Genomic DNA, 12,064 nt, shown 5'->3' on the forward strand with positions numbered 1-12,064 from the left:
TTTAAGAGCTTTTTGTGAATTTTACAGGAGGGATAGCCATTTGAAACACGTAAGAATTTTTTAAAGGGTATCTCAAGGTATTAGATTTAACATAGTAACAAAAATATAGGAATATTGTTAGGTCTTTTCTATATTGTTATGTCTGTTAGGTACTTTTCTATATTCCTCCCCCCCCCCCCCAAAAAATAAAGTATTTGAAAAGTAGCTTGGCTGCAGTACTGTTAGCACTCAGTCAACTCTTTGAAAAGGTTAAGAAAATTTATTTATTGGATGCAAATTCATTTAATGGAGAATAACATAAGAGTCCAGCTTAACTGCAAAATGCATAGTAAGAGTTACGTACTGGTACTTAAGCAATTTCAGGTTTATAGTTAGACATTCTCATGAAAGCAGGACATTTCTAGAACAGGCTGTAGACCTTCCTGCTTGTATGGAATTCTTTTTACAAATTGAAAACTATTACGTTGTTCTAAAACACCATGAACCCAAGAGTGGGCAGCTTGTTCATCATTGATGGCAAATCTGGAGACATAAGCGATGATAGGTGTAAATGGCAGTATTTAGGAGAAGCTAGATGAAATTAGATGACACAATGCAGCTTTGTTAAACAGCTGTTGTCTTGACTGTAGGCCGACTGCCTGCAATCCATGGTTTCATAGCACTGCTAAAAAAACCCATACCTTTCTTTGGCTGTGTTATGTGATGGTTACACCATAGGCATGGCTACAGTTGTGCTGGTGCTGTGTTTGGCTCAGGTGTTCATTATTTTCTTGAGAGTGGGGAAGAAACCATATCATTTGATTGTTCTAGTGGTATTTAGGGAAGAACATTTTCAGGAAGGTGTTATTAAGAGGCAGTAGCTGTCAACCCATTGCACAATGGCATTTCCTTCATGTTCATTTTGTAATTTGAGATTTAATTAAAATAGTCTCCAGATTCCCACTTTAGTGCATGTTGTCCAGTTTTCATGTTTTAATGTGTTCAAAATTTGGTTAAATTCCATCAGTTTAAACTCTGGCTTGTCTATTGTTCATAGTCTGGAGCCTTCTGACGATTGCAGTAGAGAAGCTACCTTCCATACCTTGTGTGTGGTATAGCCTCTTTCCCCCCTCAAAACCCATCCTTGTGTGAAGCCTTTGGTTTAACATCCTAGTCTTCATGCCCAGCAAAAATATGGCTTGAGTAACATGCAGTGGAATATGAACATATCTATTTAATTATCCTGTAGAACTCATTTTCTATCCCTCCTCAGTCTGAATGTAGATTGTAAGCTTTTTAGGATTTTTTGTTTACCTATAAAGTATCCTGTATATTAATGGCACTGTCCTAATAAAACAGTAATAAAGAGTTAGTGTTTGGTTTCTGTAGTGTGTCCTACTTGTCTTCTCATCTGTGCTCTATCTGGAAAGGTGTGGAGACTAAGCATTACTAATTCAAAGACTTGGAAATGGAAATGAACATCTTTAGAAATGTAAAAGCGAATCATTGTTTCCAATCAAAATGCTGTATATTTGGATTCAACTGTTTGCCTTTTCATTTCTGAGTGCTTGAGTACATAACTATCCTATTCAGTTTGACCCAACATTTATGTGAGACAGAATAAGATGAACATTGCAAATATAAGCAGGTGTACTTGGAATCCTACTCAGTTGTATTCAATGGGACTTAGTTCCAGGAAATTGTTTATGTATTTATCCCCACGTTGTTCATAGGAATGCACTCCTAATCCTGTTTGAGGAAATGGCTTACGTTGAACTCAGTGGGGCTCACTTCCAAGTAAGCCTGCAGAGGACTGGGCCTGTAAGGCTTCAATTCTGCATACTTTGAAAAATATTTCAAATGTTGTGCTTCTTTTTAGAGTACCAGTTTGGGATTAATTTTAGTAGAGTGAGTTAAGTATTTGATTTCTGATTAGTGCTGCCCATCAAATGTTGAAAACAACTATCTGTGTACCCCCCAAGTTTCCTAGTTGGCTCTTTTCACATGAGAAATAATTAAATGGAAGGTCACCTTGATGGCTGTTTGAGACACCTGTGTTTATGTTCTTCAGAAGTAGCTTTTGAAGGCTGAGAGTAGAGACATGGCAGATTTCTTAACTCATTCATTTTTTCTGTTTTTCATGGAAAACTTATTTACCTCTGGTGCAAATGATTTTAAGCATCATTAAGAGTTGGTAAGGAAAATAAATAAGCAACTCCTCTCTCCAGTTTATTCCCTACAGCTTTCCAAAGGGTGCTTGGGTTTTTAAAAAAAACTGTCAGGAGAAAGATGCAAGTGAATGTGCCATCTGATTTAGAATTGATCTTTCTAAAGTAAACAACATTTGTATTTATTTATGTAATATAATTTATTTATATAAATAAATTATATAATTTAATACATTGCCTTTTTAATTTAGACTCAATGTGGATTACACAGTGTAAGTAAGTGCAACCAATATTAAGGGTAGATGTAGGGTGACCATAATGTCTGAAGGCCAGCCAGGGACACTGGGGGGGGTGCGCGCTTCCGGTGACGTCACTTCCGGTGATGTCATGCCACCACCGGAAACAGGAAGTGGCATCACTTCCTGTGACATCATTTCCCCCGCGTCACCTGCCGGAAACAGGAAGTGACTTCACAGCACTTCCTGTGACACTTCCTGTGTTTCGAGCCCGTCCCTGTGGCATCGGTCCCATCGTTGTGGGACCAAGGGGGCCGGCGCAGCGGCACGCCGAAGCAGCCTGTCACTAATAACACCGGTCAAGATGCAGGACAGGAACCTGGAAGTGACCGACAGGCTGCTTCAGCGTGCCGCTGCGCCGGCCCCCTGGGCCCCACAATGATGGGACTGATGCCACAGGGACGGGCTCGAAACACTCTATAACCCCTCAAAAGAACAGCAGTCTAGCTCGCTTCCCCCGAGCCCTGCCGCCATAAGCCTCAAGGGGGCTCATTTTGCGGCATCTCCCGGCGGGAGGGTGGCACCCGCACGGGACACATATCAAATGAAAGAGGGGGCGCAGGGCTATCAGAAACAGCCGGCGGAGGGAGTCGGGAGACCACTCCACTGGGGGATCCACACCCCGAAAGTGATGAAGGTGGCGCAGATAGAGCCAACAGAGCCAACAGGACAAAATAAATAGGCTGCATTATGCAGCACAGTTGAGAAAGTGCCTTATCCCATATACTGATGAAGTAAATACAGGATCTGAGAACAAAATTGCACTAGAAGACACAAACACAAAGCTCCCTTACACTGAATCAGTGCTTGGGTCCACCAAAGTCAGTATTGTCACATAAGAGAAGCCCTGTTGGATCAGGCCAGTGGCCCCTCCAGTCCAACACTCTGCGTCACATAATAACATAAGAGAAGCCCTGTTGGATCAGGCCAGTGGCCCATCCAGTCCAACACTCTGCATCACATAACAACATAAGAGAAGCCCTGTTGGATCAGGCCAGTGGCCCATCCAGTCCAACACTCTGCATCACATAACAACATAAGAGAAGCCCTGTTGGATCAGGCCAGTGGCCCATCCAGTCCAACACTCTGCGTCACATAACAACATAAGAGAAGCCCTGTTGGATCAGGCCAGTGGCCCATCCAGTCCAACACTCTGCATCACATAACAACATAAGAGAAGCCCTGTTGGATCAGGCCAGTGGCCCATCCAGTCCAACACTCTGCGTCACATAAGAACATAAGAGAAGCCCTGTTGGATCAGGCCAGTGGCCCATCCAGTCCAACACTCTGCGTCACATAAGAACATAAGAGAAGCCCTGTTGGATCAGGCCAGTGGCCCATCCAGTCCAACACTCTGCATCACATAAGAACATAAGAGAAGCCCTGTTGGATCAGGCCAGTGGCCCATCCAGTCCAACACTCTGCGTCACATAAGAACATAAGAGAAGCCCTGTTGGATCCGGCCAGTGGCCCATCCAGTCCAACACTCTGCATCACATAACAACATAAGGAGGGAGGGAGGGAAGGAAGGAAGGAAGGGAGGAAGGGAAGAAAGGAAGAAGGGAGGGAGGGAAGGGAGGGAGGAAGGGAGGGAAGGAAGGAAGGAAGGAAGGAGGGAAGGAAGGAAGGAAGGGGGAGGGAAGGAGGGAAGGAAGGAAGGAAGGGGGAGGGAGGGAGGGAAGGAAGGAAGGAAGGGGGAGGGAAGGAAGGAAGGGGGAGGGAGGGAGGGAAGGAAGGAAGGGGGGAGGGAGGGAAGGAAGGAAGGAAGAAAGGGAGGGAGGAGGGAGGGAAGGAAGGAAGGGAAGGGAGTGAGGGAAGGAAGGAAGAAAGGGAGGAGGGAGGGAAGGAAGGAAGGGAAGGGAGTGAGGGAAGGAAGGAAGAAAGGAAGGGAGGGAGGGAGGAGGGAGGGAAGAAAGGAAGGCCGCCCCCCGCCCCCCCCCCCCGCTTTCGGCCCCCTTACCTTATTCCAGGGCGGCGGATCCAGCGGCGGCGGCGGGGAGTCCTCCGGCGGCGGCCTCGCGACGAGGGAGGGAGGGAGCTGCCGGGGCTGGCCTCTGGAGGCCTCCAGGGACCAGCGCCGGGCCTCTCCGCTACCGGCGCTGGCCTCTGGAGGCCTCCAGGGACCAGCGCCGGCTGCTCCGCGGCTTCCCTGCGGCCTCCGCTGGTCCCTGGAGGCCCTCCAGAGACTCTGGAGGGCCTCCAGGGACCAGCGGAGGCCGCGGGGAAGCCTTCGCTGGCCGGCGCTGGTCCCGGAAGGCCTTCCAGAGGCTCTGGAAGGCCTTCCGGGACCAGCGCCGGCCGCGGGGAAGCCTTCGCTGGCCGGCGCTGGTCCCCGAAGGCCTTCCAGAGGCTCTGGAAGGCCTTCCGGGACCAGCGCCGGGTGCCCCGCGGCTTCCCCGCGGCCTCCGCTGGTCCCTGGAGGCCCTCCAGAGACTCTGGAGGGCCTCCAGGGACCAGCGGAGGCCGCGGGGAAGCCTTCGCTGGCCGGCGCTGGTCCCAGAAGGCCTTCCAGAGGCTCTGGAAGGCCTTCCGGGACCAGCGCCAGGTGCCCCGCGGCTTCCCCGTGGCCTCCGCTGGTCCCTGGAGGCCCTCCAGAGACTCTGGAGGGCCTCCAGGGACCAGCGGAGGCCGCGGGGAAGCCTTCGCTGGCCGGCGCTGGTCCCGGAAGGCCTTCCAGAGCCTCTGGAAGGCCTTCCGGGACCAGCGCCGGGTGCCCCGCGGCTTCCCCGCGGCCTCCGCTGGTCCCTGGAGGCCCTCCAGAGACTCTGGAGGGCCTCCAGGGACCAGCGGAGGCCGCGGGGAAGCCTTCGCTGGCCGGCGCTGGTCCCCGAAGGCCTTCCAGAGGCTCTGGAAGGCCTTCCGGGACCAGCGCCGGGTGCCCCGCGGCTTCCCCGCGGCCTCCGCTGGTCCCTGGAGGCCCTCCAGAGACTCTGGAGGGCCTCCAGGGACCAGCGGAGGCCGCGGGGAAGCCTTCGCTGGCCGGCGCTGGTCCCCGAAGGCCTTCCAGAGGCTCTGGAAGGCCTTCCGGGACCAGCGCCGGGTGCCCCGCGGCCTCCGCTGGTCGCTGGAGGCCCTCCAGAGTCTCTGGAGGGCTTCCAGCGACCAGCGGAGGCCACGGAGAGGCCTCCACCACTGCCGCCGGGCCCCGCGCGCGGGCGGGGAAGGCGGGGAGTGAGGGTGGGAGCGTCCCTGCGCGTGCGCAGGGGCCCTGCGCAGGCGCAGGGACGCTCCCTCCCTCACTCCCCGCCTTCCCCGCCCGCGCCCGCGGCCCACCGGCTCCGGGGCTGCCTAAACCGGGACCTTTAATGGTCCCGGTATAGGCAGCCCGGGATCCGGGATTGGGTGGCCAGATCCGGGAATGTCCCGGGAGACCGGGACGGTCTGGCCACCCTAGGTAGATGCTTGTGCTTAAAGCCAAATTAGAGTTACGGGTCATGGTGTCAGGATTGCTGAAACTAACTATGTTCTATGACTACGTAAAATATATAATTTTCTGAATGCAGTCATTTAACAGAAACCAATAGCTATAACATGTGTAGTGCTGTTATATGTGGTCTTAGTGTCACTGTCCTTTTTACATATGAGGTGTCCATTTGCTTAAACTGGAACTATATTACTTGTTTGTTCCCTTGTCTCCCTTCCCACCCACCCCCCTTCCAAATCTTCTTAGTACCTCTTCTTTCTCACGGCATAGTTGACCATTAGCATTGTGTTCTAGATGACTTCCACTTACTCAGCTCCCTCTTGAGGTAGGGGGTTAGGGTCATAGCATCCTGGTGGTGCTTAGCGAAGGCTACAGTAGTTAGCTAAGCTTCCTTAACCAGAAAATAGATGTCTAAAGCCTGATCTTCTGTATATTTTCTCAGAACTTAAATAGTTTGTAGAACTATAGGCTAAGCATCTTGATGATCTGATTGCTCTTTATTTTAATTGTGCCCTGGGTGGGGGAGGAGCTTGAATTTGGTTTTTGTTTAGAATTACAGGCTGGTTCCACATGGAAATTTTGGTTTGCTTTGGTGTCCAAACTAGAGAAGGGTTTTTAAGAATTCACATAACATCATTCCCTAATTTCCACTTTACATGTGTTCTCCCTGCTTTGCTATGATTCCCATACCTGATTTGGTATGATCTTCTTGGAAAACTTCTGGTTAAAGCATGTTTATGTGCCATGTGAGCAAAATGGTGTGTGCCTTTTTGTAGGTCTTGCCTGCATCTGTACCATTTTCCTTGCCATAGTTCCCCCAACTGCTATTTACCCTACCATTAGAGGGCTTCTGGGTGCTTTTTTAAAAATGGCAGTTGACATGTTGCTATAGCATTATAGTGTTAAAATGTTTTATAAACCAATTTTTCTGCATTCCTAGCTTTAGTTAAATAAATTAAATGTCTAGCTCTTTACTTTGCAGAGGTCCACCTTTCTCTTTATGTCTGCATCGAAAGGGACTAGAGACTGTTTTTGAATGAAAATTGTGGATTTGGAGGATAGATTTTTATTTATTTGCCTTATATATGCCGCCCACTCCACAAGTGAACTCAGGGCGGCTGACAGTCATGTTAAAACCATAATTTCATTTACAATTTTAAAACAATACAACTTAATAATAACAATTTTAAAAGTATTTGGTGCTATGCAAGAATTTCAGCATAGGCGGATCAGATTATTTGTGATCATAATAATGGTGTAATACTATAGCAATATGTTGGTTGTTGACGTTAGAAAAAGCCCTCTAGGGGATGTGAGAAGCCAAGAGTGGTAGGGAAAGTGCTATGTGGATTGCAAATGCCTCTGCGTTCACAGGGCCAATGAAGGACACATGAGGAATCATCGTTTGAAAGTAGCCTTCTGGTGTAAGACTAAAATAAATGTCAAATGTTATTTGTCATATGGCAGTAGGCACTACATACTTTTTATGTGAAGCCTTATATATACAGTCAAACTATGTGAAATATAAAGAGAGTAGTGATTGGATCGCCCTCCACGCTAATTAAAGTTAAAAGCAAGCTTTTGTTTGTGTCAAATAACAGCTGATTTGGGGCATTCAGGCAAGAAACGTTCAGAGGTAGTTTGCTGTTGCATTCCTTTTGCACTGCAACCAGAGGTAGTTTGCCATTGCATGCCTTTGCCTTGCAACCCTAGACTTCCTTGGTGGTCAGGGCTGGCCCTAGGCTGTCTGGCACCCTAGGCAAGGCTAACTTCTGCCTCCACTGCATTGATAACATCACTGAATCACACGGGGGGGCCTAGTTTGGCCCCCTCAGAAGGCTGATGCCCTAGACCGTTGCCTAGTTTGCCTAGTGGCAAAGTTGGTCCTGTTGGTGGACTCCCATACAAATACTAACCAGGGCAGATCCTGCTTAGCTTGACAAGATCAGGCTACCATGGGTAATCCAGGACAGGACAAAAACCTGTATAGGACTCCTCAGATTGCCTCAAGGCTGTGGTATAGGTGTGTTTTTGTATGTATGTGTTACTCTTTCTCCAGAATTTCTTCCCTAATGCCAGGTTTTCTCTTTCCCTCTGTCTCAGCTCTTTGATCTGTGAGGTAAAATCTGCAGGCTTTGCACTGTTTTTAAACTAAAGAAACTCATTGGAGACGTAATCATAGCAGTCTCTTATCTAGTTTGACCCTTAATATGCCTTCTTATAAACAGCTGATCTCATTTGCTCAAAATCTGGTGTGGCAGAAGGAAAGTCTCACCTTTTCTTCCTAACAATTACACACTTGCTGAGTAACTGGCCAGGACCGATGAGGAATATTCCTCCTTTGTTATGCTTTCCAATTTTATTTATAATTGAAAACATCCGTTAGCAGTTTTTTTCCCTATTGGAAATCAAGGTGGTTTACAGCATAAATCAAACAATGATAAAACCTTATAAAATTCACAAATTAAGTTCAGAAAACATGGTTTAATTTTAGTGCCCATTTCTGGAGAAAAACTAAGCATATATACCTTATGTATATGGGAAGCCTCTAATATTAAGCACTTGCTTGAGGTCATGTGACTTTCCTGCTTGAATTGAATGCTATTTAGTTATTTGGAGCCCTTTTTCACTAAAACTGAGTGATTTTTTTTTAACTTGGAGGATTTGAAGTGCAATTAGCTTATTCTAGGAAGAGAGAGTTCATTAGAATCAACTGCATTAATGTTCAAAGTGCTAGATGAATCAAAGCTGTTGAGGGCAAAACTGCATGTTACATGTAGTTCTGTGATTTTTTTTTTAATGCAGACTGTGTTTGACTTTTACACAGCACAGCTGTTCTCCCAGCAGTGAGAATTTTTGACAGGAAAACAGGATGGAGGACTTTATGCAGTCTTTCCCCTCACAGCCTCAGTAACTGGACTGTATAATAATAATAACTATCTGTTAATATGGAATTATATGAACACATAGTTCTGCCTTGAGACTCAAGATGTAACAGTGATACCAGCTGATTTATAGCTTGGAGATCAAATTCAGGGACTAAGGAGGTGGAGAGGTATCCTGCTCATGGAGGAGGAGGATGGTAAGAGGATGAGACTCAAGGAATTATGGGATGCTTCATCTTATACACAGATGAGAAATAACTAGCTAAATGTTTTATTGTAAGCCTCCTGTTATCCTTTGAAAAGTATAAAGTATAAAAGTATACTTCACACAGGTATGTTTTTTTAAGATGTCATGGAAGAATTTATTGAACCTTTTCTCTTGCATAAGATAATTAGGTAACAATGCACTGCAAACCAAGTGCCTAGATGATAGACCTAATCTTTATAAGAACGTAAGAGAAACCATGTTGAATCAGGCCAGTGGCCCACCCAGTCCAACATTCCATGTCCCACAGTGGCCAAAAACCAGGTGCCATCAGGAGGTCCACCAGTGGGGCCAGACTCTAGAAGCCTCCCACTGTCTCCTGCCCCTGCCCCCCGCACAAGCACAAAGAATACAGGGCATCATTGCCCCAGACATAGTGTTCCATCTGTATCATACAGCTAGTAGCAGCTGGTGAACCTCTGCTCCATATGTTTAATCTCTTATTTCTTTTGGGGAATAGGTCCCTGTTTCTTTATAAAGTGTTTCGGAAGAAAATTGTATCTGTGTTGCAAGCTGCATTTATTCCTCTTTAATGGCAATTCTGTTACAATATTTGGTTGCAGTAATACTGTTCTTTCTAAAAGTGCACAAGTGAACATAATAATGAGATCAGAAAAGAGACAGGACTTGTGTGAGTGCTATATAAATTAAGGAACTATAGAGGAACTATATATGTTAGTGTCAGCCAAATTCACTTGCAAAATAATTAACTTTTGACAACAGATGTTTGCAATATAAATGTGGTGACTGGCTTTGTTTTCTCAAACTAATGAATATAAGATTCCTGAATAAAAAACTAACAAGTGGGTCAGGGGCCAGTCATTTTCAAGACAAAGCATGGCAGAATTTAAAGTCCTTCAAAAACATAACAAATAATAACTAGTACATGGGGGAAAATAGAAGTAGCATAATTTCTTGGAATATTTTTCATTATTAGTTCACGCTCATAAAGTGGCAGAAGGGATTAACTTTCCTTATCTACTAATTGTATAATAGTGCTGTACTCTCTTTTGAGAGGGTCTTCCAGTGTTAAAACGTTGGTTGGATCCTATGCTCTGCTAACATCATCTGGTGCTAGAAGAAGGCTTTTTTGTTTGTGGACTAGATCATAGGATCTAACCCAATAAATCTGTAGCAATAGTTAGTTTGAAATTTGAATTACCAGGAAGGAGGATTATTGCACAGCTTGTTTGATGAAAGACTGTGTTGCAGTTTATAGGGATCAGAATGACATAAATGTTTTGCATCATAGCGTTAACAGTCTGCTATGGACTAGTGTACTAATATTATCCACAGAGATTCATCAGTAAAACTTAATGCAACAATAAAGTCTGGTTTCAACTTGTACCAATTTGTGCTAAATTATCTCTTTCCCATAGATTGAGTCTGCACGCTGCATCAAAAAGTTTCCCACCAATCTTTCTCATTGTTACTTCTGATTCAGTTCCTGACTGCAGTTCATACCTTTTCAAAATAGTACTTAATTTATTAAATGTTCCTGTAAATTCATAACATAATGAACATTAGATGCATGTTTTATATTTTTAATCCATATCGAGTCAACTGAAGGCAAAGTCATTTTGGTGTAATGAGTATACCTAACTTTCATTGGTTCATTTTTTGTTTTTGTTTGTCCTTTCCCCCCTCTTTTTTGTTGCATAGAGAAGATGCAGGCAGTTAAGCAAATTCCCAAGCCGCAAATGGAAGTCTATAGTGACAATACTAACCTGGTATGCCGCAATGGACATCTCCAGTCAGGTGGGTTTGGTTTTACCAGCACCTCATTAACTAAGGGGATGTCTATCAGTATCTGATCTATTATAAAGAATGCTTGCTGTGCTAAATTGCCTGCCCCTGATCTATTTAAAATGATTTTCTATTTGAAAGTTAGTACATTCCATTTTAATGTCATAACATTGTTATTGCTAAACTGTTTCTGTGCTATATTTTAAATAATTAGTCACATTTTAAAATGAAATATTTGCAAAGGGAAGGCCTTAATTTGTAGTAATTAAAGGCAATTTAAGTCAGCCGTTCAATCAATCAATAACCTTTATTGGCATGATAGTCAACATAACAAGGATCCAATCCATCCATCAAAGTCAGCAGTTATGATAGTCCTTACAGAATATAGCATCAAGAAAAAAGGAGATAGGTTCATAGACTGTTACAAAGTGTAAGATGAATCTCCACTGGTACTATTGAATATACAACTTAAACTATGTTATCTGAAGACATGTTTGTTAATGTTTGGTATTTTTTTTACTTGAAAAGCTGCTATTTAGGTTTTTACACATCTTTCACAAAGACTCTGCATTCTAAGATTTTAAAGGATTTTGTGTTTAACTTGGGCCAGAATTACTGTGTTCTTAAAGCCTCGCCTGAGAATGGTCCTCAAGTGATCTTCATCTAGTTTATTGTAACATGGGACTGCTTGATTGAAATAGATTGCTGTTTGCTTGGGCTGCAGAAGATTAACAGCTGCCTTGTTGGAAGTATTCTGCATTTTTGGGGAAATACTGTTGATCAGAGTATCTAAGGATATACAGGCAACCAAGGAACCCTTAGTGTAATATTGATCTGGTAGAACAAATGCAAAGAACAGGCAAGGCTTGCTAGAGAAGAAAAGTCAGTTTTGTTAATTGCTTTCTTTAGTCTGGTGTAATTTAATGGAGCTGCAGTATTCACTTGTTTTTAACCAGCAGCTTTTGGGCAGTCAGTTTCAAACTTCAGGGAAAATGTACAAGGAAATGGTTTTTAGATGATAGAAAGGCACAACTGAGTTGATGACAGTCTTGCAAAGTGCATGGATATGTATGCATGTTTGTGTGTATGTACTCAAAAACATATTGCAAATGCTCCTTAAACTTTTAATTTAGTGTGATGTAATGGTTAGAATGTCAGACTAGTTCTGGGGAGACAGATGTTCTAATCCCCCTCTTTGAAGGCCACTGATGACCTTGTGCCAGTCTCTCTCAACCTTTATCTTGTAAGGATAACAAAGGTGGAAGGAACCCTGTGTATGCCACCCAGAGCTCCCTTTGAGA

The 12,064-nt window shown here is 44.8% G+C and overlaps 2 protein-coding genes across 5 annotated transcripts in view; one reads left to right on the top strand and one right to left on the bottom strand.

Moving 5' to 3' along the window:
• QPCT (glutaminyl-peptide cyclotransferase) overlaps nucleotides 1–12,064 on the bottom strand; it is a 440,295-nt gene that overhangs the window by 311,936 nt on the left and 116,295 nt on the right. The window lies entirely within an intron of this gene.
• Nucleotides 1–12,064, top strand: part of SPAST (spastin) — a 47,908-nt gene that overhangs the window by 5,051 nt on the left and 30,793 nt on the right. For 2 of the 4 annotated variants that reach the window (XM_060243921.1, XM_060243929.1), the window contains exon 4: nucleotides 10,680–10,775. The exons of the other annotated variants lie outside the window; for them this stretch is intronic. In XM_060243921.1, coding sequence (XP_060099904.1) covers nucleotides 10,680–10,775 — 96 coding nt within the window. The remainder of the gene's footprint in view (nucleotides 1–10,679; nucleotides 10,776–12,064) is intronic. 4 annotated transcript variants of the gene reach the window in all.

Source organism: Heteronotia binoei, chromosome 1, assembly GCF_032191835.1.
Source record: "Heteronotia binoei isolate CCM8104 ecotype False Entrance Well chromosome 1, APGP_CSIRO_Hbin_v1, whole genome shotgun sequence".
NCBI classification, from domain to species: domain Eukaryota; kingdom Metazoa; phylum Chordata; class Lepidosauria; order Squamata; family Gekkonidae; genus Heteronotia; species Heteronotia binoei.